Source organism: Ammospiza nelsoni, chromosome 5 (genome assembly GCF_027579445.1).
Source record: "Ammospiza nelsoni isolate bAmmNel1 chromosome 5, bAmmNel1.pri, whole genome shotgun sequence".
In the NCBI taxonomy this organism is placed as follows: Eukaryota; Metazoa; Chordata; class Aves; order Passeriformes; family Passerellidae; genus Ammospiza; species Ammospiza nelsoni.
This window is the reverse complement of record NC_080637.1, coordinates 53218566-53243828: the sequence shown is the minus strand read 5'-3', so window position 1 is coordinate 53243828 and position 25263 is coordinate 53218566. Positions and strand designations below refer to the sequence as shown.

General features: G+C 40.5%; 1 protein-coding gene and 1 long non-coding RNA gene across 3 annotated transcripts in view; both read left to right on the top strand.

Annotated features, from left to right (window-relative positions):
- The window catches only part of RIC8B (RIC8 guanine nucleotide exchange factor B), a 33835-nt gene extending 15400 nt beyond the window's left edge, over nucleotides 1-18435 (top strand). For both annotated transcript variants that reach the window (XM_059473133.1, XM_059473134.1), the window contains 6 exons: nucleotides 3192-3345; nucleotides 3652-3747; nucleotides 6110-6254; nucleotides 6406-6550; nucleotides 8352-8471; nucleotides 15384-18435. In XM_059473133.1, the coding sequence (XP_059329116.1) occupies nucleotides 3192-3345; nucleotides 3652-3747; nucleotides 6110-6254; nucleotides 6406-6550; nucleotides 8352-8471; nucleotides 15384-15495 (772 nt within the window). In that variant the 3' untranslated portion in view covers nucleotides 15496-18435. The remainder of the gene's footprint in view (nucleotides 1-3191; nucleotides 3346-3651; nucleotides 3748-6109; nucleotides 6255-6405; nucleotides 6551-8351; nucleotides 8472-15383) is intronic.
- Nucleotides 18436-22394: 3959 nt separating this feature from the next.
- On the top strand, nucleotides 22395-24589 carry LOC132073932 (uncharacterized). The gene is made up of 3 exons (XR_009418545.1): nucleotides 22395-22535; nucleotides 23364-23566; nucleotides 24206-24589. It is a non-coding gene; the product is annotated as an uncharacterized LOC132073932 (long non-coding RNA).
- Nucleotides 24590-25263: the final 674 nt, after the last annotated feature.

The following is a 25263-nucleotide window of genomic DNA, read 5'->3' as shown; positions in this document are numbered from 1 at the left end:
ATTGTCTTGTGCTATTGCAAAAGGATGCAAGTTATGCAGGTCCGTTTGGTTTTAGATTTTGCACACACTTGCAGCTGAGATCCAGAAAGGGCTTTACATAAAGAAGCAGGCAGCTGTGAAGATGATGTTGGTGTGATTTCTGTCCTTGTTTTTTCAGTGTCAAGGGAGATTTTTTTCAGCAATGCTGCCCACATGGGCCTTATGGAGACACCAAGTCAAAGCAAAGGTTCTCCATAATTCTGAAGGAGGGAAGCATGAAATAAATAAGGACACACATCACTGCCTTATATCTGGCAGCTGTTCCCCTTCTCCAGCAGAGACTCAGTGTAGCACTGCATTAGTCTTTCTGCTATGCTGAGAAAACAGCTTTGTCCCTCAGTTAGCAAACTGTAGCTGGTTAAGTTAGCTGAAGAGTAAAGAATGCAAGTATAGCATCATTGCTTGTGGTGTTTGATCTTGATTTGTGTGCTGCAAGAGCACCGTGCAGGATTTGACTGCTGCAATTCAAATATTTCAGCCTTTTTGCTGAACCTGAGATGTGTCTTTGAATGCTGCAAGGATGCAATAAAAGAATAATTGAATACACCCTTCCACCAAGACTGTTCATCAGAGCTCTGGAATAGAAAAGCTATACTCAGAAGTAACACCCCTGCAAATCCTCAAATGGATTGGGGCCTGCATCAAAGGGCCCAACTTCAGTCCGCTGATCTATTCAGACAAACTCAATTCCTGCTAGGAGCCACACTAAGCAATGAGTAAGCTGTTATTAGCAGTATGTAGCTAAAAGAGAGAGGTCTGTGCCATCATTTGGGCCATTCAGCATGCTGGACTCTGACCGTGCAATCTTTATTGCTAGAGATGAGGTGTGAGTCACAGAGCAGAGCGCAACTTGCAGCTCTGCTTTCCTCATGGAGCCTATCACTAAGGCAATTATGAAAACTGTTAAAAATAAAATGAAATACAAACAGTTGTGAATGCTGTATAAACTGTGTGAAGCATTGGGGAGATAAAAAAATATTTCTTAAGGTTGCTGATTACTTACACTTCCCCAAGTTTGTAAATCTGCAGAACCTAAAATGCTTCAGTGAAACGTTTTGGCAGCCTGTTATAGCACATAGTTTGAATGGCTGTGCTTTGAATGTGTAAGTTGAGGATTTATTTTAGGTGAACAGTGAGTGTTGGACACATGCCCTGAGCCACGATGTACTGATTGTCAGTGTGACTATTTCTAATAAAAAAGCAGAAGTTAGCCATAAAATATCTTAACTGCTTTAGTACCCAGCATTGTCCTTGTGGTTCTGTTGCGGCATTGCTTAATGTTTGAATATGAACAACTTAAAGTACCACATGTTAGAGTGAGTGTCATTTTTGCCCACTAACAAGGTTTTAATCAAGGCATTCACTGGCTCTAAATAGGCCTTTGCTTCTGAATTTACATATCAGGAGGGGGCTGGGAGCATGAGTGGGTGGATGTCATGTCCCAGTGATTAATGATCTGTAGGAAGCCAAAAAGGGGAGAGTAATATACGCAGTATTTCTACCCCCTGGAGTAGGAATGCAAACACTATTGTGCATATCTGTGCACAGTCACTGACTTCCTGGTAGCTGGAGAATTTCATACACTCCTCTGCCACAAATAAAACTGTCAGTGGAGGGACAAAGATCAGAAAGCTGGGCTTCATTTATTGAAAAGAATAGCTCAGGCACAGTGATCCAGAAAATTAATTTTGTAGGTGTTTGGGAACTTGGTTGTTTAATAAAAAACTGGTAAAAAGAGAACTTTTGATGAAAGGCCCGAAGCCATCAAATATTTGTTGAATTTCTTCTGTTTTATTTCTGACTATTCCTGAATTATTGGAGAGGAATAACTTCTGTGATATAAAAGGCATATCTTGAGCAGGATTTAGAAACAAAACAAAGAGAACAGGTGTTCCCAAAAGTAATAGTGGTCTGAATTTCAATTACTAAAAGAGCAAAAAGGAGATGGCGCAGTGTGGAACAGCCACCCAGTCTGATCAAACCAGAACTAGCAATTTTGTTAGAAATCCTGTTATAGTCAGATGGCCATGGTTTGCTTTCTCTTTCGCTAATTCTTTGTTAGGATTGTATTAATAACTTAGAAACAGAGGGCAGCTTCTAAGTAGATATTATTAAAAGTCTTAAATGAAGTTGTTTGAAAAGATTTCTCCATTCTTGGAGCACTTCACCAGTCCTTGAAACATGAGTGCTCATTGGTTCATTGATAGCTTTGAGGTCTGCATGGGTAAACTTGAATAGTTTTGTGCTATTTCTAAATACATCCATTTTTAAGTTTAGTTGGACATCAGCAAGTAAATAACGACGGAATTCTAATTTTTGCAGCATCTGCGTAATTTCTCCCAGTGTTCAGGAACAGTACAAGCCCAAGTCTATACAGTGAGAGCAGGGTAGATAGCAAACTCAAGGCATGTGTACCCTGCAAGAGATCCTTGCAAAGTAAGTCCCACCTTACTCCATTGAAGAGGAGGGAGGGACCCTGTGACCTAATTGAAATAATTTAATGGCTCTTTGGAAATGCTTGTCTTTGTGTCCTAGGTTGAGAACACTGCCAGTTACTGAAGGGTAATGCTTGATACATAAACCTGAGTCTTTTTTAATGTGTTAAAAGCCTTCTGTGTTTCATAAATACTGCAAGCTAAATAAAAATGAAAATATTTCAGGGGACCTAAGAAAAGGCCGCTTTGCCCCCCTGTTACAGCAGGAGGAAATGTTGTCCATATTTTATTTTGCCATACTAATGTTGGTAATATGGATGTATGGTAAAATGTTTGAAGTTTCAAGGAGGAAAAAAACTCTGACTACTGCAGATCAATGTGAGAGTTCCCCCTGCTGTCCTGCAAGATCAGCTGCTGTAGCTTGCTGCTGGAAGCTGTGCCTTATCCATGGGATGAGACACTGTGGGGGCTGGAAGTAATCCTGCACTGCTGCTTTTGGAACTTTTTGTCTTTCTTTTTCCTTGTTTGTTCCAAGAGCCAGAACCCAGGCGATAATGCAGGCCACCTTCTTTAAAACCCAGGGAGGAGAAAATAAAGCATTGTTTGAATTGTAGGGCCTCTTTTTGATTGCAGTTGTACAAGCAGTTTATGGTGAGTTGTACTCTGTTTTTAATTGTTTCTTCCAAATGAATAATGAATTTTTAAAATCTGTTTCAGCAATGCAATCAACCTCTTAAGCAATGTTCCTGTTTCTTGCTTGGATGTTCTTATTAATCCATCGTCCCAAGAGGAAACAGATATAAAATACAATGGTATGAATATGGGAGCTATTCAGATTTTACTGGATTTCATGGAGAAGAGAATAGACAAGGTATGGACTGCAGAGATTTTTCACAAAAGGAACCTCTTTCACTAAAGCAAAATGTGCACATATATCAAGTTCTGTATAAACCTTTCAGCCAGTACTTAGCACAAATATGGATGTCCAACTAAGCTGTGAAACACCTCCAAATTCCTGTGGCTATCTGAAGCTCTTTGCTGTGTGTCTGAGGGTGAACATTTGGTTCTTTATGTAAAGTTCATATTTTGGTTCTCATATAAAACTTTATTGAAGTGCTCACAGAATTTGAAAAGGAAAGTTTGCTCTTAAAATTTTTTGTGTTTGGCCTTATTTTAGGGAAGCAGCTACAGAGAAGGTCTGACTCCAGTTCTTAGTTTATTAACTGAATGCTGCCGAACTCACAGGAATATCAGGAAGTTTATCAAAGCTCAGGTGAGTAAAATTTGTCAAAATTTGCATTTGAAGCTGGTGATGAACTTTGAGGTTTGTACATCAGTGCAGGACAGTGCTGTAGAAATAATTTTTCAGTCATGTACATCAACAGATAGTATGGCCTGAGTTCCATGATACATTTTGTAGAGCTGTTAAATAATAACATCAGGTGAGTCACCGTGGATCCTATGAGATGGGTAAAAAATTCAGTAAGGTCTGTTCCCTTACATTCAGCAAATAAGAAGCATTTCAGTGCAGTTAATTAGACTTTGCAGAGCTGTGTGGTGGCAACTGAAAATACAGGTGTTTTGATGGGTTCTGCTTGAGGTTTAGTTTTACTTCAGCAGGAGGGAGTTGTTTGGATTAAGACTTGTGTACCAGTGTGTATCAGCTGTCCTGTCAGACTAAACGTGCCCCTGGACAGAGGCACACTTCATCTCTTTGTCTCTTATAAGGGCTCTTTATTACAGTATGGACTGTGGCTTTTAACAGGGAAGATGATTTCTGTGCCATGGTTAAAGACCTGAAGGATCTGTGTAGCTTGGTGGTTGAGTATGGTGTTTTCTGTTTGTTTTGCCGCTTTTCCTGAGGTCAAGTGGAAAGAAGCTAAAAGATGAGCACAAGAAAGAAATTGCTCCTCTGGTTTCTGCTCTCTTCCTAAGCTGCAGTGGCTTTTGAGTTGCATCCCAGATGCTGCTCCCAGATCAAAGCTGTGCCTGAATTCATAAATGGAATTTAAAATGAAGAAGAGCATATCTTTTCTGCCTCTTTCATCTATACCAGAAAAGTGTTTTTGAGGAATTTAAGAAACTTGTTCTTGTTACTTGTTTTTCTTCACAACAGTTAGTTTTTATGATACTTTGCTGATCTGTTAACTTCTAAAATAAAAAAAAGTTGCAGAGCCAAGTGTACAGAAGCTAGAAAATGAAGTTGTCTGCATGTTTTTACAACATCTGAGCATCTCAATGTCCGGATATGATTGCATGCTGACTCCTGCCACAGGACCACTGCCTCATATAGTGCAGAGAATGGATGGATGTTGCTAACTGCATGACTGGATGTTTGATATTTTGAATTACCCTCATTGTTAAGTTCTGGCCTTGGGCTTTATTTATTGTGTGCTATTCAAATTGTGATCTGAAGACAGGATGATTGATTTCCTCATGGACTGTCCTATGGCACTCATCACCATATTAGTATTAGAGTACTCTAAAAACATTAATTCGTTCTTACAACACACTGGGAAATGGCAGTCATGGTACTATCCCCATTGGGGGGAGTAAGCAGGGACAAAGTAAAATGTTTTTGCTAATTGTTTGAATACTTGGTGTGAAAAAGAAGGATCTGTTTTATCCAAAGCAATCAGTACTGTAGAATTAATGTAAGGATCAGTTCCCAGTGAGTCCAATTTCAGTAGTAATTGTGCTGTAATTTTGCACAGGACATGACACTTTACATTAGACACCTAGAAAACAAAGAACTTGCAATTTCTTATTATAGTGACACACTTTTTTTATTCCTTAATAAAATATTGAAAATCTATAATTCTTATTCGAGTCTTCAGATCATGAAATATTTCATATTATGGCCCGGATTTGTTTGCAGATCTTATATCCTTTGAATGTGAAAAAATGTACATAGATATTGGTCTGAAGGCATCCACACAAGGAGGCACAAGATAGTTTGTATCATTCATGCACTACCTGCCTTTCTTGAGGGTTGAAGTTAACATTATTAATGATTTCTAATGAGAAAATAGTATATTTGAGGAAATGTTAAATTGTGATTTCTCCAAAATATTTGCTTGAGCTTTTAAAAGTGTTTTGTGATTGAAGTATGTGTTTCCTTTCTATGTAGAGCCCATTTTTGAAATCTAGTAGTATAACTTGCAATGTACTTATTTTCGTGCTTTTTCATTAAGCACGTCATTGTTCTGTATAAACTACAGAGCATTTTTAAAGAGTGTAAGCTTCCTTAAACTGCTAAAGTATTTCTAATTCTTTTACAAGATACATGAGGAAAACAGAAGAAACAGAGAACATGAGGTTATGGCTGCCTGTTGACAACTCTCCTGGGACACCCGTTTGTGCTCATAAACTCCTAGTAATTGTATTTTTAAAGTCTGCATTTGAGACAGTATTTTTCTGCCCAAAATGACAGACCAGAAAACTTAAATATAATAAGAAGCAAGAGTCACTATTAATGCATGTGGGCATAGTTGTCTGAATGTATTGCCTTTTTTCTTTTTGAAGGACAGAGTAATTTTTTTTGTTCCGTTGACTACATTTGTTTTTGCAAATATTGTTTTGCATGATATTTCCATGCATTTTATGCTGTTCTTCCCTTTCTTGTGTGCTGCCAGGTACTGCCCCCATTAAGAGATGTCTCAAACCGTCCTGAAGTTGGCACAACAGTGAGGAACAAACTCGTCCGCCTTATGACACATGTTGACCTTGGAGTAAAGCAAATTGCAGCAGAATTTCTTTTTGTTCTTTGTAAAGAGAGAGGTAAAAATTACTTTTTCTTCTCTCTTTTGTATAAGGTCTTGCTGTAATTGGTATATTTACCTCTTGCTGTAACTCCCAGTTCTTGTAGCATTCTGTGAGGTTTGTTTTGTAGCTGAGTACAGGTGAATAATTTTCTGTATCCTCTTTGCAGTCGATAGCTTGTTGAAATACACAGGCTATGGTAACGCAGCAGGATTGCTGGCAGCCAGGGGCCTGCTAGCAGGAGGAAGAGGAGATCATTGGTACTCAGATGATGAGGATACAGACACAGAAGAATACAAATCTGCAAAGCCAAAGTATGGTATTGTTTTCAATATCACATATCCTGTTGCATTTTAGATTCTTTTGACAGGATTTTGGGGGTTTTTAACCTTTTTCAGAGAGGCCAGTTTTGGAATGATATTAACTTAACTTGCTTATATTAACTCCTGTCTTCTGCTGATTTCAAGGTCTAATTAATGAGAAACCAGCCTCTAATAGTGACCATCATGTAGTCAGATATGGTTGCAGGGGAAAAAAAAAGTTACTACGAGAATGATTTAACATCTGAATGACTACTTAAATTTCAAGTGTGAAAAGAGAATTTTAAGGAAGTCATAGGGAAAAAATTTAGTAGCAAACTTAGCAAGGATGGGTTTTGTACCAGATTTTTGAGGAACTCACATGAAGTTTGCCAAGCTGCTAACTACAGTTTGTGGGGTATATCTCTGTAATGGAGAAAGTAATGGTGTCAGATATGGCTAAAGGTTTTAGTCAGAACTTTGTTAAAAAGGAGAAAAGCAGTAAGTTCACTTTTGGTTTTGACTGAATTTCAGATTGCCCGGTACTAAAATTTCCTGAAAAACCAAGTAGACCACATATGTAAATATAGGAGAAGCAAAATAACTTGTATAGAAGTCATGCAGCAGGAATGCAATATATTTGATTGACAAATTCACTAACCATGTAGAAGCTCAGTTGATTTTTATTAGTTGTAATTGATTGGGTGCTAGAGGTTTTAGTTTGTCTTGTTACGTCTAGGATTGTATGCCGTTTTAAAGATATTCAGAAATTGTTGATAGTGGACATCTGAAGTGTTAACATTATTCTTCTGTTTTACTCTGTTTTCCTTGAATTACACAGACATGATTAGGTGCGTGGTGGGTGCTTGTGGTTTATTGAAAGATTCCTGTCAAGGTACATGAACAAAGGACAGGATTAAATGTATGGGATTTAGGAGTTACGTTGCTTCTATGCTAAGAAATTAACTCTAAACTAGGAGGTTTCTTTTTATTTCTGCACTTCAGGATTTTTTTTCTTGCTGTTTCCTCTATACTCTTCTTTCAAAAGCCTGACATTCACTTATATGCATATAAGTAAAACTATAACATCCATTTAGTTAAAAGCTAACGCTTACACGAAGCATTCAAGATAACTGTCAGTTGATTTATGCATCTGATTTTCTGTTTTGCTGTTAAATATCTGTGATTAAAATGTTTGAAAGGATAATGTGCCCTGAAAGTTTTCTTTAGAACTACTTCTCTGCTTTTGTTACCATTTCCGTATCACTGTTCATGTGTATTAACAGTGAAAATAAAGCTGGCTTTGTAAATGCTCAAAGTGAAATAACTTAATCTGGTTTGAGCAAAAAATCATCATCATGGAAGGGCAACACTTAACTAATTTAATGCAAAATTAACTGGAACCTGTCTATATTTTTAAAATCAAGCCTGTACAGAATTAATTTCAGACATGTATCTGTCATCCACTTCCCTATTTTATGTCATTAGAACTAATGACATTGTTGTTGTTATCATCATCATTCCCCTGGTTTCAAACTGTTCCTCTGTGTTCCAGCAACAAGGACTACCAGCCTATGAATTTTTGAGCACTGACAAGACATTAATACAGTGAATCCACACAAAGATTCAGTCACGATTCATGAGAAAATAGGGTATAAATATTAACCTTGTCTATTTATAACAAAACCTTTTGTGTGCAGTTCAGACAGTTTTAGTCTTGGTTTCTGTGAGTTCTTCCTGTTTCCTGCTGTTAAGAAGATAGAAAACATACCTATTCCTGCAGAAATGTAAACTGTGTTGTTTTTTTCACCTCCAGCATTAACCTTATCACTGGTCACTTAGAAGAGCCAATGCCCAATCCCATGGATGAAATGACAGAAGAACAAAAAGAATATGAAGCTATGAAGCTTGTCAATATGTTTGATAAACTTTCCAGGTATTGTATTGTGCTTTTGAGAGGCAACTTGTATCCTGGCTCTTTACTAAGGTCGAGTGCTTCAAAATAATGCTAGAATCGACTTCTTTGCAGGATTAGGACCACTTTAAATGCAGAAAAAATGTTTAGCACTTGAAAGAAAAGAGTGATATGTTGCAGGACTTCAGAGGAAACCTCTTTTGGAGAGGATTGGACAGAATTGGGAAGACCCTGGTGGTCAGGGGACCTGAATAGGTAGGCTGATGGTAATGAAGAGAATGTCTTCTTTTAAAGTATGGGACACAATCTAGGCCCAAGGCAAGCATGGGTATTTTCCCCAAGTTAATGAGCAGCATCTCATTGTAACTACTTATGCCTGCTGCTTACATGAAGGGCAAATACAGTGTGAAAATAATTGTTTTCAGAAACAATAAATTGTATAATGGAGCAATTAAAAGGGGAATTTCAGTTAAGACTTACTGTGGATTGATTAGGTTAAGTGTGGACTGGATTACAAATCAGCCTTTGTAATTTGTTTTATGTGACAAAGGTAATGCCATGAAAGAAATGGGTACTTAGTGTGACATAATGGTGTTACAGTATTGATATAGAGGGTTGATCTTCAGTTCATAACTTTCTGTGTACAAAAGAACATAGACCTGTGCTCTTATTTCTAGCTTTTTTTCTCTTTGGCTCAATACGCATAGAATTTGTTGGGCGTTTTTTCCCCATACTTCAAGCCATACTGGAGTGATTGCCTGTATTTTTTTAATTCATAAGTAAAGTTACATTCTTGAGAAACATTTATGTGATATTAATTTGCCATTGCACTGAGCTGTAGGAGGTAAATATTTAAGGGCATCCATTCTTCAAATGTGGAAAAAACTCATCAGCTAGAAATGTGCATATTTTGTAAGAGTCTATAGATAGTCAATTAACAAGATCTATTGAGAGAAATTCAGCAAAACAATTTTTTACATCTCTTTTAAGGATTAGGAATATAGCAAAAGATACAGGAGAATCTGGATTTTACATTAGTTGTCAAAAACTGAATTACAGGCAGATTGAAAGCAGGGAAGGAACTTAGAGCAATGGATCTGAGACTATCAATGAAGTAATTGGATATTTTTTTCACATTATTTGCAGGGGAGGCAACCGTACCATGTCATAGTCTTCTTAGGAAAGAGAAGTAAATGCAATGCACATGTAATCTTAATTGAATCATTGCCGTGTTAAGCTAGAGAATTAAGATGCTGAGCATCAAGGGTACCACAATAAAATGACTAAATGGTCTAAAGCATTCTTTGAAAGTAAGATTGAGGCTGCAGACAAGCTGAGACTGAAGGCAGTTGCTGTCACTGCAGCAGTTAGACAAAAACTCCCAATGGTTACTGTGGCACAAGAGCCCTTTCAGTCTGGAGGGTTGGAGGCACCTGCTGCAGTGCCTGCCACAGGCTGACAATGGACTGAGCAGCTGCTGCCCTGTGTCACCACTTGTCCTCTTGGCCAGCAGCATTGCTGTCACCTTGAGCCTTCTATGCCCCCTACATTCACCTGCAATTTCTTTTATAGTACTTACACTTCTTCAGGGCTGGCACTCTGTGGTAGTGTTTTTGTTTGTTTGTTTGTTTTATATTGTGGTTACTGTGGGCCAGTGTTGTTGATGTGATCCCTTTAGGTGCTGTGATGACATGAATAAAATCATTTCACTGTTCTTCCCACACTTTTTGTTTTACTAAAAATAGGGGAGGAGGAATTGCTGGCAGGAGGGGAAAAGAAAGTAAGACTTGGAATGGGGAGGTTGTGGGATGTTTTTCATGAATGTAATTGAGTGCAATTGTGGGCCCTGCAGATGTTAAACGACATGGGAAGTTGCCAGTCTTGCATACAAGAAGGCGTTAGTACCATGCTGATAGTAGTGGGAGTCCCTCCACCATGGTTTTGGAACAGGAAACTTGTGCTGCCTCCAGCTTGAGGAGTTCTGGGAGTTTGCTGACTTAAATCTACATGGAATGCACTTCTTACCCTTGGTTTGCACCCTACAGATTCAGTTTTTGGCTGATTCTGGGGTTTGAGTCTTCCTTTGAGGCAGAGAGCTCGTGGCAGGTTTCCTGCTTCTGCTTTTCTCTCTTGTCATCATAGGAGAGGAAATGTGCCATGAATGGGTTCAGTTTGGTGCAGTGCTTTGCTTATAAAGGGGAGGAAGTTGGAAAAGGAATGAACAACTTCTTCTCCTCTTAAGCAAGTTTATATATAACCTGAACAGGAGCTTAGAGTAAGCTTGTGTGATGTACAGCAAAACAGGTTTACTTAGTTTACTGGTGTTGTCCCAGCAGTGGAAGCTAAGCTTTAAAGAACTGCCACACTTTTATTGAAGAAAAGTATGAAAAAATGTTGAAGGACTGACAAACTTGTCAACTTCCTTCCCTGACTGATTATAATAATTAGGCCAGTTTGTCACTGGGGTGCTTCAGATTTTACTTTGACTGGCTGAATATGAGAACTCACAAAACAAATTTTCCAAGCAGTACTACTTCACTGGGAAATTATATCCTTCATTAACAGCTGCTGAATGTTTGCACTGTACCCTTTCTTTGGTTTCTAAATGGTTTATTGAAGCTATAAGTACAAAGGGACATCTTTTTCCTAGTTCTGTAGTATGCTTTTCAGGTTTGTTTTTATCTTCAGCATTGGCACTGAAAAATAGAAACTTTTTGAGATCATGTAAAACTGATTGATGCTTTTTGGTCATTTCAGGTCATACTTCCCAAGCTTTTCTACTCTTTTAGGTTATTGGTGTTTGGGCCTGTTTATGAGGTAATTTATCATCAACAAGGCTAAATTAAAATTAATCACCCAGTTTTGATTTCTCAAAATACTTGTAGGATAAGCTGAGTATCGTTATGAACCCATTTCCCCTGTGCCAGTATTTTAACATAGGGTCAGATTCTGCAAAGGCTTTTATAGAAATTAGTATTTTGATCAAATTTGGCTGAGTGAGATTACTTTTTTAAAATAATCAAATATATACAAATTATAAGTGTAAATGAACATGAGAAATCTTAATTACTGCATTTCTTGGGAGATGTATATACTACTTAGGCTAAATCTGGATATCTGAACTTGGCCCTGATGTAACTCTGTGGGTTTTGTCTGCAGTAGTGTCTTGTTGATTCTTTGGGAACTGTTTGACTGTAAATCGGTGTCCTCTGCACATGATGCACATCTTTCAGCTTTGAAAAACTCCACAGATCTGCAAGGATTTAATTCAGCCTTCCATTTTTTTTTACAGAACATCTAGTTAGCCACCTTAAGTCAGTGTCATGTGATATTCTGCCATATAATAGATTATTGGAGATACTCCATGTTAATTAAAATGTCTGGAAAAAATGCTAACATTTTTTTCTATTATAAATGGTAGGTAGAATTGTATATTAATTGACTAATTTAGAATGTCAGGATGCTTTTCCCAAGCCAACCTTGTATTAATAGCAAGAATCCTTTTGCTGATAAAATGGTCTCCAATTATCACAGCTTGGGTTTTGTTGTACGCTGAACAGAAGTCAACAAAACAAGTAAGAGAACCTGTCTAAATAAGGTACCGTACTCATTAAAAACACAAAATTAATCATAGGATCAATGAAGAAGGCAATGCTACATGGAGTTTGTTTTTTTTCTTCCCTTTTTTAATCATAGAGCCAAATAATGTTCCCTGAAAGGATCGGAACTATTATGTGGCACTCAATTATAAGGAGGTGAATAGGTCCCCAAGACACTGTTTTATCAAAGGGGCAGGCTGGTGTTTACATGATGGCTGATTACAGCCACCATCATTAATGCTGTGTGGCAGTGCAGCCCTGCAGCACAGACAGCGGGCAGGAGTCACCCTTCAAAACAAGGCAATGATTTTTTAGTTGTTATCAAGCTAAATGGCAAGCAGGAAGGCTGAATGTATATGGATATTTTTGAAGGGACTCTAGGAGATCTGCAAGTGGAAGAAGAGAATGCATTTTACCAACTGTTTAATTATGGTGTGTTCCTAAGTACACTTGAATAGAATGCTTTATTTGCATTAGAAAAAATGAATGTTACAAGATGCATTTGAGTATGTGGAAGGTCACCTAAGGATGTTCAAACATGTATAAATACACACATTGTGTGCTTGTATGGAACTTCATAGATATGGAAGAATTCCCACTGCCATCTACTGGGCTGAGGCCAGCAATATTCTGCCCTATGGATGTGCTATAAACATCCAGTTTCTGGACAGTGACCTGTTTTCTGAGGCTCTACCTGTCAGTTCCTGGCACTTCCTTTCCCACCTTGTCTTTCTCTCCCTGTGGACAGTGAGCACATCCTCAGGTAGCCCAGGGTGTCAAAGCACAGTTGAGGTCTAGATTGTGGTTAGAAACAAAATAGGCTGATCTTTGTCTCTCCTCCTTTTTCCTTTGGTGGCTTGGCATATTTCAGTCTTCACACAGTTCAGTTTTACTGGGTAGCACTTGGCTGAGGAAGGATGTGTGGAATTCAGCCTCCTAATGCAGAGGACAGCAAACCCCTACTAGCCCTCTCCCATCCTGCAAAGCAGGAAGCTCAGGCAGGAACAGAAAGGTACTTGATGAGCATCCTTGTTACTCCATGCAGTGTGAGCTCAGCCTGGCTCCCATGGTTAAAGCCTAAAGCTAAAGTGGGATGTGAAAGTGAGGCTGGAAAAGGGAAGCCCCAGAGAAAGAGCTTTGCTTTTATAATTGACAAATAATGAGATAGGACTTCTTGACAATATTTGGAGTCCTAAGAATTGTTGGGAGGAGTGGGAGGTCCCCACATAAAGGGACCATGGGACCTTGTTTTCTTGTGTTTCTCCTCCCTTTTTCATGAACAAATTGTTATCCTTTATTAGCCATTATAATTCATTTATTACCAAAAATAAATGGTAAATGACTAGAAAATTAGGTGATTTCTTGACTTCTGGCTGCAGTATTAAATGTTGGAACTTAAAAATACGCTTTGGGATTTTTAACACAAAAATCTAGGATCCTTTCAGCTTTATTAAAGGGCAAGCAATGTTGATTCTGTTCTTCATGGCTACAGTTTTGCATTTTAGATGTTACTTGTTTTGTATGATGTTTCAAGTTTGAAAACCAAAAAGACCTTAGATTTATAGGATTCTTTCTCAGGGGGAAAAAAGTCTTTGCTATTATACACAACTCCAAAGCATTCCTCTGTTTTGCCTTTGGGGTACCCCTAGAGCAGGCAGGGTTCTGGTCCTCTTTGGACACCAGATTTGCAGTCTTCATGTTTTGAGCCCATTTGAATCTGATTTCAAGAGCTCAGAGGTGTCTTTTCCATACATCTTTAAGAAGACTCTCTGACTGCTGTCACTTGGGCAGAATCTGCACACTATGGATTGCATTGCCAGAAGGGAGGGGACTCACTGGCAATCTTGAAGTAATGACAAACTCTCTCCAGTCTGTTTAAAGATGAATCCTGCTCTTGCACACACACTGAGGGAGAGCCTGCCCAGTACTCTTTTGATCTGGTCTTGCAAACCTCCTTCCCTGGACTCAGGCTTCCCACCAGACTTGGTCAGCCAAGCCACAGCAATTGTTTCTCATGTGGGATTTATGAGTTTATCACTGTAGGATCTGATTGTCACATCTGCACAAACAGCTGAATTTATCTTGCTGTTTAATCACATCTTTTTGAGATGTGATTTAACTGCATCTTGACTGTACAGTGTCTGGCATATGCATGCCATGTAACACAGATGTTGCCTTTCTTGCTGTTCCTGTGGGTGCATCGAGGTTGGATTGATTGCCAACTGTGTTCAAGGAGTTGTTGTCCCTTTTTTCAGCCAAGGTAGTAGTGCAGACCAGGCAGAGAGCTGCTGAGATGGCTTTGCTTCCCCACCAAGTGATGCAGTTTTATTGTCCATGGCTTGGGAGGATGGTAGATGTATGTTAAAATTTTTTTAAACAACATAAACATAAATAAATAACAATTTTTTAAATAACAATTTTTTAAATAACATAGTGTTACTGGGCTGCCTTTCAAACAAGGGGTAAATTAACATCAGACCTCTGCTCCTTTATTTAAGGTGATTCCTGAATATTTAGAGGTATTTTCCCTTTTTTTTTCAGCATAAAATCAAAATGTTATCTTTGCCCTTACAGCTTTTGCTATAATCCACATATAAACGAGGTGATAAAAAGTAAGGATAAAATAAATCTTTGCTAATACTTTTTGATTAGCTTAATCAATAATTAATCATCTCTTAGATGAGGCTGTAGCTTTTGGAGTAGATATAATTGGATTAACCGCTGAGCAGCCTTTGGAGCTTTGAAGAGATTAAAATGGCTGTAAATCCTGTAATTAAACTGCCATAAACAAAAGCAATAGTTTTAGAATCAGTCAGTTATTTTTAAATGAATCAGCAAGTCCTTAACACACCCCTAGTAGTGGTGTAGGCAGAATCTATTCTCTTAACTGATTTATTTCCTTCAACAAGATGAATATGTATCAAATCATTGCTTTAATTGCTTGGGTATATGTTAGCCAGAATGGCAGGTGGAATTTTAGGAAGAACTGTCTGTTAGAGAACTCTCAGAAGAAAAGCTAGTTTGTGTATCCAAAACAGTGAACCTGCTCCTTGTCTTGAGCCTATTAGGCACTGACTTTTCATGGTGTCTTTAATTGGCTAAGTAGGTTTGGCCTACATGAATGAAGTCTTTATCTGTCCTGCTCTTCCCCTCCCACCTATTTGGGGAGGTTTTTTGTGCCTTTTTCTTCAAAACAGACAGCTTTAGCAGGAATAACTTCCTTTTAGAGGCTCATTATGTACCAAAGCAGATACTGTATGTGACTGTATTATACACATGGGAATTGATATGTGTGCACATGCTAATATGGATTCTTTCTTTCAATCCCTCACAGAGATGAGCTCATAAAGCCAATGGGAGTGCGGCCGGATGGGACAATGGCTCCTTTGGAGGAAGCAGTCAGCCAGTACCATACCAGCAAGCAAGAGAGCTCAGATTCAGACTAAGGCATCACCTGCTGTACTCTCAATTCTCCTCTAATCCACACTTCTCCTTAGAGCCACATCTTTTATCCTCACATTAGCCAGCATCACTTTAACTGTTCTATTATTGGCATATTTAAATGATGGGTCCTGTGCTGTAATGTCTGAATTTTTATTATGTCTGTTTAGAGAACATATCAATTTATTAGTTTATGATCTTTATTAATTTAAAATGAAATGTATTTCAAAAGGATAAAAAGTTAAAGCCTACAGTGTAAAATAAAGTCCACTTTCATTTTCCAGAATCTTGTTTTCTGAACTCTGTAGGTTTTCCCATTCTTGGTAACTTTTTGTATTGTCTTGCCAGTCTTCCTCTTTATATAATTGTATTAATGAAGTGTGTTTACTTAATGGCATTAGGAGCAGAGGGTGTTTACACTTAAAGTCTGATTGACCTTGTGAGGCTGCTTTAGCTGGCATTGAGCAGCGATTTCAAAGCTCCCGTTTTTGAAGTGCCCTGGGGTTTCTTACTGCTACAAACTTTTCCAGTTAAGCTGCTGCTTAAGATTTTAACAATGTGTCAGTGACAGACTGCTTCTAAAACTGCCTTTAAATTGGGAAACAAGACGATGGATTTTGTATGTCTTCCTTCCCTCCCTGGTTAAGACCATACGTATATACCTCCTCCTCCCCTCTTTGGTTAAGTAAAAACATCCCTATTGAAAATGGTGTTCAGGAATTGCACTTAAATGATGCCATGAATAGGAGGGGACTGGAGTGCATGTGCCAGTGTTTCACTGCTTTGGGGCCTACTTTTGGAGATTAACTTCTATGCCTCTCTTGAAGGGAAGTCAAACTAATCAACAAAGAAATATTTCCTCTTAGAGAGAACTTGGGAAGCAATGGAATAGAGAATGGGAGGGTGGAAAGGAGAAGAAAACTTCACTTTCAATTCTGTACTCTTTAAAAACAAAGATTAAAGTTTTAGGCGTGCTGCACTGCTGTTGTTGCCTCTTTGCCTGCTTGGTTTTTTCTGTGTTTCTCCCAGCATGAATTACATGAAGAATAATCCATGCCCTGGTTTTGAATTCCTTATTTTGTGCAGCTTAAACATGCCATTCACTGGGAATGTTTCAGAGGTTGGTGTTGGTTCTCCAGTTTTTGTTTCTTATGACTTGACACTGGTTTTCTGAACTAAGGAAGTTGGTGTTCAAAGACCCTGTGAAGGGGAATTTGGTATGAAACTGTGCTATGGTTGCTTATGTGAGGAGCTTCTACAGATAATCTTAGTCTTCCAAAAGAACTGAAAAGAAAAAAATAAAGCACTGCTGTCCTCTCAGTGGTTCAGTTTGTGTTTCCAAAGGCCTCTGCCCAGCCACAGCAATGTTTTTCTTGGTACGTATGTAGTATGTTATGTCATACCTCTTCTTTATGACTCCAAAAGTGGAAGGGTCTAATTATCCAAGAGCAAGAAATGTGCTTGGCTGCATCTAAGCCGTGTCTCAAAAATGTAATTCTGGGTTTAGCATCATGCACTGACTGCTCTGAGCCCAGCACAGATAAGTATTGTGTGCCCTACAGGTGCAAAGAATTTGTGATCCCTCCCCCAGGGAACTTCCCTGGCCCTGTTAATAAGGAACTGTCTTGTGTCAGCTGGGGAGGGAGTTGTTTTAGTCATGGGCTTCTTGCTGTTGAGCACTAAGTACAGAGCATGAAAAAGAGCAAAATCTTAATTGCTGCGTTACAAGCTGTAGAATGTGCTCCTACAATTAGCTGGCTAAAGAAAATAATGAAACAATGATGGCTCCAGAGGCCTTGTTACAAGCAGGATAGCATGAGGCTCTTGTGCTCTGCCTCCTGTCATTTGCCACAGGGCAGCAACATTTGCAAGAAATAGTTCTGTTTAGTTTATCTTGGAAAACAGATGCTTGTAGAAGGTTCTACAGACATGGATGCTGCTTCGATTAAAAAGAAAAAAGTGAAGACCAAGCATAGGCCTGAATCCTCCAGCTCGAGAGTGGCTGTCATAGCTGGGCTGCCTGTAGTGCAGGTAAATGTAGATAAATGAGCAACTTGCACTAGTGCAAGAGTAGCTCTTGTTCCAAGGGGATAGTTTGTGAAAAGGCTGCTGCAGACTTTTTGGCTTATCTTTGCAATGTAACGTAGGTCCAACCTTCTGCACTGGCTGGAGATCTGGGAATATCTTGGGACCAAGGTCCTTCAAATCACCAGTGCCTCTGCTTCCTTTTGTGCTTGCTGGTGTTTTCAGAGTAACATGGTAGAATTTCTCTTGGATGGGAGTCTGGAGAAAAGTGAGGTTAAAAAAAGGAACTATCTGGAATTTTTTATGTACTGTGAAATATTGCTCCTGAATTTATTTTCAAAGTTGAACCTCCAAAACTGGAGGCTTAGGCAGCTGAGTCTTGCTTAAACTGGCAAACTGGGCAGTGTCAGGAAGGATCTCTAAGTGAAATGTCTCATTTTACTCCCTTCTGAGTAAAATGTCAGTAGGATTTCTAGTGGTGACCATAAAGGTGTTACCCAGTGGGTTTTGAGGACATGTACCTTTCACTCCCAAAAAGTCTTCCACAGTCAGTCCCAAACCCAAAATCTTGTGTTTCAGTCTTTACTTTGGCATTAATAGTCCAAAGCAACACAGTTCTCATTAAAGTTCATCAATGATTTGGAAGCTTTGCTTCTCTTTGTTTCCCATTAGAGTTATGAAACAAAAGATGATGGGAAATTGCTGAAATTTGTCAAAATACTTTGTTCTTTTGTAAAATAATACAGACATATTTGTTAAGATGTTTGTGAAAACTTCCTGGCAGGTATTCCCAAATGCTAATTGAAATTTCATGTGCCCCAGAAGTGGTTTTCAGGAAAAAGGGTTGTTTACAATCTGTTAAAAATGCTGTGATACAATTACCACAGAACTTTAAATAAATTTGTCAAAAAGGAAAACCACATTAGCGTTGATGTTTTGAGTGTCCAACATTGCTCTAGGTGCGTGTGATTTTTTTACTCTATATCTTGAGTTTTTCCAAGTACCTGAAAATCTGGAAAGGTTTTAAAAAACCCAACCAAAAAAAAAAATTTAAAAAACAACCAAACAAATAGAACAATAGGGCAATAACATATTTTTCTTATAGTTCTTTAAATTGTAAATTTCCCCAACCTGGGTGAAAAATCAGTTGTCAAAGGTGGCTTTAAGGAAGAGAACCTTACAATGAAGCTGTAGCATTAGTGGGTTGCTAGGTGCCCTAGTCAGAACGAGGAAAGTAAACCCCAAAGTACACAAGATCCCAAATCTCCTGAAGGAGCATTCCACAACATTGTACTTCAACTTATTACCACAAAACAGCTAATAAAATCCTGTGCTTTAATAAGGCTGGCTGTAAAAGGACTCTTCCACTGTTCAAACAGTTGAGAGGCAGACTTTGCTGGTCTTTGAGCAGCAAGTTAAGCAGCTGCCAAGGTCAGATCCTTTTCTGGTCAAGCATGGACAAGCAGTGATTTAGAAGTACTGCAAAGATGTGGCTCACTTTTACACAGAAAAAAAATGTACCTATTTAATCCTACAAATGAAAATTCTTCTTGCATTAACATCTTAGTTACTTGCATGGATCTGGCCCTTTTGGAAAGTGTCTGGGAACATTTGCTCTCCACACAAAAGCTTTTGCTCGTCCTGAAGTTGTTTCTCTCCAAAATACATGTCATTCTGGTGATGCAATATTTAGACCGAGAATTTTGAGGCAAGTCAATGTTCTTTTGGCTTTTCCATGCATCCTCCAGCTGTGTCTGGAAAGCAGCTCCCTCAGCACTGGAGGAAGAGCTTGGCAGGGAGGGCTGGAAGTCCTTCCCAAGCGGTGCCAGCCCTGGAGTGAGCCGGGCCTGGGAGCCCAGCCCGCCTTTCCCCGCTGCCGGAGGGAAGCAGGGCGGGCAGGAGGCTGCCGGGACGCCCAGGTGGGTATGAGGTGAAGGAAAATGTGGTGACTGTAGTAAAGCTGAGTGTTTTTCAGGGCTCCTCCTCTCACCACAGCAAAGCAGGTGAGTCCTGTTAATCCTCTGCTTTTCCCTGTTGCTGTGGAACGCCGTGCCTGCCGGAGGTTATTGCCCTCGGTTAGGGCCTCAGCGGCGCTGAGGGTGTTGCAGTCATTCCCTCACTGGGAGGTGCCCGTGCTGCTGTGCCTTGCTGCCCTCCCTGAGAGCGAGCCTCTCTTCCTGGCTCTGTGTGAGTGAGGAGGAGGGGGGCCCGCAGGAACGGACCAAACTAATTTCTTGGGAAGGAGGTAGGAGCAGCCCTGTCTTCTCTGTGCAGCATTGGAGCCACTTTCAATTCTGCTGTGAGACAGCTCTGAGGGCCAGGCTGACCTGCAGCAGCTGCCACGCCAGTGGTCTCTGGCCAGGCTTGAGGACAGTCTGTCAGGTAGGGAAAAAACCCCAAATCTGACCATTGCCACAAGCAGTCCTACAGCACCACGTTGACAGCACGAGGGTCAGCTCAGCTCTCTGTCCTGGCTGGGAGCGACAGGGTCCAGGTAAGTTCCTCGAGTGTCCCATTTCTCCAGAGCAGGCGAGAGCACAGATCGCTGAGCTGCTGACGTGCCTGGGAATCGATCCCTCTGTCAGCATGCCAATCTCTGTGGGGTACCTAGGCAGGCTTTTAGAGGTTGGTGGGGAAGGAATTATTCAGACCACCCATCTTAGCTGGCTAAATTACCCGGGTAGTCTCTTCTAACTCCTTTTCCAGTCACGGATGAGAGAAAGGACAATTCAGAGTAAGGCTCATTTGGGTGCACTGAATGACCCTCTGCAGGAGCTTTGCTTTCCCTCCCTTGACTACAGAGGGAGCCTGGGGAGACCAGCTGGTTACATTTAACTGCTAAATTGGTTGCCAAAAGATGGGTGGTGAGAATTCTTTCCAGTTTCCCCTTTGCCATGGACCACACTCTTCCCATAGCAGGATGCTCGCTTGCGCTCTCCTGCAAATTTGGAGATTGCTCAGTGCAGTGGGATACAGGCCCCCAGGGGCCACCACAAGACAAAGGGTGTATCACATCTCTTGGCAGGTACTGTATAAGGCTGTGTGCAGGATTTCATGAGCTTCCTGCTTAAACAGGTTCTTTAAAGCAGCTTTGCTTTTGGGAGCCTGCTTAACAACTTGCCTTGGTATAAGCCAAGTTTTACATACGTTCTGAAATTTGAAAATCAAAGTGAAACCTCTGGCAAAAAATGTAACTAGAGAGGGAAAGATAACAGAAAAGACTTCTAAGTTCACTACAGATGTAACAAATGGAGAGGAAGGTGCAGTCATTCAAAATAAACCCTGCTGAGATTGTCCCTTCCTCTTTGCCTGATAAACCCATTACAAATTGAAAGAAAAGCAGCCAAGATCGTCAGGCTTTGGAACATCCATTAACTTTCTTTTACGTTTTAGAGCTTGTAACAGATGCTGACTGTGGGTGTTAGTCCTTGTCTAATCAAAAAGCCTGATTCTTCATTCTAGAAACTTAAAATATAAGTTTCCACCAACAAGAATTCAAACCTGAACCTAAACTTCCAGAATTCTAAGGCTTCATCATTATTTTATGCTCAAGAAGGGAGCTTGCCTGGTAAATCCCAGTGCTGTGGCACATCACACTTCCAAAGGCATTTTAAAAAACCAGTAGTTTATTAGTGGGGTTTTTTTCCCTTTTTGGGAAGAGACTAGTGACTGTCTGGATTCCCTCCTGTTTTCTCAGTCCCCAAATGTTCACAACACCCTGTTGGGGAGGAATAATTCCCATCCAAGTTGTAAAACACACTTATAAGTAGATGGGAAAAGCATGAACAGTGCTGTAAAGGAAACAAAACCTCCAGGAACAAGATCTTATTTTGCATGCTTCTCACAGTTGTATTTTTGTCTCAATTAGCATATTTTAAAGAGAAGCCTTTTAAAAAAAAATCTGCTATCTCCCTGAACTGTTCTCAAGCTTTGAACTTTTCCATCCTTTCTATTGATTATGGCCAAGTGACCCATATTTAAAAAGCATTTACAATAAAATTATAGCACTTTCTTTTGTGCTGCCGGCTTTCCCAGTGAAAAGCTAAAATGTTTTAAAATTGTCACTTTTTGACAGAGGTAATGGCTGTAATATATTTAGTCTCTTCCCCCTTGTTGTGCTTAAAATGGGTATGCTAATAAAGGGCACAGCTGTCGATACTTTATGGCCTGCTGGGGGGAAGAGGGGGAACGAAGGCAAAAAACAGATTGACTGTGTGTCAACAAATGCAGCTGGGAAAGAAAAAAAGAAGCCCCTTGAAGGCCCCTGCAACTTAAAGTCCAAGATAAATGATGTCCCTATGCTTTAAAAAAAAAAAAATGGAGATTGGAATTCAATAAAGGGCAACTGAAAAGGAAACTGCTTAAAACTGAAAGCCTTTTCTCTGCCTCTAGACAGCTTACAAGAGAAATGAGCAAAACTGACCACAGAAAGAGGGTGAGTGGCCAAGAAAGAAAACAAAAGCCTATCCTGGAAAATATATTGCATCAAAGAATTATCTGAAGTGCACTGTGGCCGGCGGGCGGAGCACGTACAGTTTAATGGAGATGCAACAACTTTTACACACCGCCGCCTTTGGGGGAGCGGGCAGCTTTGTGCCAGGGAGGGAAAAGGGGAGCTGGAATCATTCACACCAAAGCAGCAGGACTGAGACACAAGGGCAGCGGGATGATGGTGGATGCCCTTCCCTGGGGGGCCGGGCTGGGCTGTCCCCGTGCCTTGTGGTCGGCCAGTGAGACTCGCAGCTTGGGGCCGCTCCTGAGGCAAGGAGAGAGCAACAGCAGGGCTGGAAGGGGTGCAGGGATGGGCAGCTGGAATTAATGCAGTTAGGAAATGGCAATACTGGGTGCAAACCTGCAAAATCAGGTGGTTTTCTTTCCCCAGGTCATGAGGCAGCTGGTTTGCATGGAGGCAAACTCCTAACAAAGTAACAAGCGGTGGGGAGCCATTTGTTCATTGTCATTTCTTGGACAATTATGGAAGATGAGGACAGTTTTTCCCGGCCTAAGGCAAAACGTCTCTGTAAGTGTGGCTTGTGTTTCCCAGAGGTGTCCTGAGAGCATGGCCTGGCTGCACCAGTGCCACCAGAGCTGCTGTATCCACCTGCTGAGAACCAGGGTTCAGGCATTCCCACTGCCTGTTCTGGCAAAAGACTTCCTGGAAAATAAACCCTTGGCAGCAGGCGAGGCCAGGAGGGCTGGTGAGCCTGCAAATAACCTCTGCTTCTGCACAGGGAGGAGATGCGGTCTGGGCTGGGATATCCTGCTTTGAGGAACTGTCTACTCTTCTCTTTCACTTTCCCACTTCTGTCATCCTTTACTCCCACCACTTTTTAAAATTTATTTTTCATTCAAGGCCTTTTTTTCCTGGTGTGTTGTTCCCATTCAAGAACATCTGGAAAAGGTAGTAAAATGGGAAAAAAGAGTTATCTGTTTTCTCAGTTCCTCAATTTTTTCATGTGTGTATGTATTCCCTTTAATCTCTGCAAATTCTGTAAAAATGGGAGGAAGAAAAAATAAGTAACTGAAGACAAGGCAAAATCAGGAAATTGAAAAAAATAATGAAATTAAATGGAGCAGTCAGGTCAAATTTTTACTAAAGCAGCAGGACATTAAAATGGCATAGAAAGTTCTTGTTTCCTTCTGTAATTGTTTGAAAGAGTTTTAAAAGGCCATAATTTTTACTATTCTTGCTAGATTTCACATGGTAAAACTCTTGTACCATTAGAGATCAATACCTCCCAGTGATGCTGTGTTTCTGGGATGACCAGTTTGGCTTTGGTTTTCTCCAGAGAAGAGTGAAATTTGGTATGGGTGATGTGCTATATCCACAGTTTTTCATTTTTTTCAGGAAAAACTGAAAGGTTGCTGTGCCCAAGGACAGAAGAGTTAAGAGATTCCCCCACCCACAACTGGGACTGACTTTGGGAAGCAAACCTTGTCTGTGACACTGACTCATTGTGAGAGTCTCACTGCTTCTTTGTAGTTGACAGCTGGGAAAAATGGAGAAAAGGAAGAGAGAAATACCTGAACTCTGAGTGTGGGGTACAACAGGTGTGTTCACTGGTGTGGGTTGGGGTGATTCCACAGGCAAAGGTTCCCCTGCAGCAGGTGGGAACACATGAGCTCTGCTGGACTAAGAGGTCATGTTATGAGAAATAACGCTCAAGTTGGTGTGGCACATGTGGCACAACTGTAAAGTAACTCAGCAGTATCTGAGCTGGAGCTGCTGTTGGAGAACATTCTCCAAAGGAAAATGTCCAACATGGTTCTGTAAGACCTGTACCTATGAATGGGGAAACAACCAATTGGGAAACAACCCTGAAGGGGCTGGAGATATCACAGAGCTGTGTGTGATGGTCAAAGGCAACAAGCCCCTGCACAGGGAGTGTGTGAAAGTGCCTATGGCAATGGGGAGATTGATCCCTCCGTACAGAGAGAGACCATGGCCGTGACCAGCTCCCTGTCCATAATCCACGGATCTATAGAGGCCTGGAAAACCCAAGGAGATGATTTACGATTGTGGTGCTCAGCACACTCAGGGGAAGGCTGAGAGGAGGCTGTGTGGAAGCCAGAGCAGATGGGTTTTGTAACTTTTTCTTTGCAGACCAGCACAATTGTCCAGGGGAAATGCAAGCCCGGGATAGTGGCTGTTGAGCTCGCAGACTTGCTTTGTTTAATTATATTTTGCAGACTGTTTAATAGGGGCCTGGAGACCCAAAGAACCACCAAGAGCCAGAGGGTGACAACCACCAAATATCCCTGTAGGAAGAAGATATGTAAAACTTCAATTCATTTAATGGAGCTGAAAAATGCTCAAAATAGTATTTCATGTGCATAATTGGGCATTGAAGTGACAGGCTGTGAGCTCTGGTAAACTTTGCTGTCATCTGAAGCTCTTTGGTTGGTCAACTCACTTTTGAACCTGGGCAGGTCTTCCTGCTGCTGCCATTGGTGTTCCATATGCTGTGAAGGGTCCGGAGATGTCTGTGCTTTTGACCAGAGACTTCTAATGCAGGTTTTTGTGTTGAAGCCTTTCACATATGGTGTCTCCCACAGTCCTAAATAAAAAAATCTCAGAAAGCAGCAGGTGAAACCTTACCTCTTGTTTTTAATATTTATTTATAATTTTGGGCACCTTTGGATGTTGTCCTCATTTCTCGGTCTGTCAGTTTTAGTGGTCAGTGTATTGTCAGTATATCCCAGAGCCTGACCTTTGGGACTGGTGTTAGTTCTCTTATTTTCAACCCACACGGTATGTGGGTGCCTCTGCCTCCCTCCAGGCTCTGCTGCTCTCTGCTGGTCTCCTTCCAATGCATGTGGGCTTCTCAGAGGTGTCAAGTCACCTAAAATTTAATTAAGGAGCCAGGGACAAGGGATGGAAGGGTTCAAGCATGCCCTTTGCCTATATAAAATGGGGAAAAGGGTTTGGGATCAAGCTGGTACTTTATGTGCTATCAGGACCTGGGCACAGATTTGTAGGAAATGGGTTTTGCTTATTCTTGTGTGCAGGGGCAGAGGGTCTTTTTCAACAGTTCCTTTGGTAATTGTTTCATCCTTCTAATAACACCAGCACTGAGTGGAGGCACATGGGTGTTCCCATCCTTTCCCTGTGTACCTTCTGGTGGTTTTAAACATGGCCAATTTAAAATGCATCTGTCAGCATTTTGTTGTCAGCATTTGACATCCCCAGTGAGGATGTCAGAGATAATCAGCCCCACATTTAATAAAAATCTGTGCCCTAGAAGAAA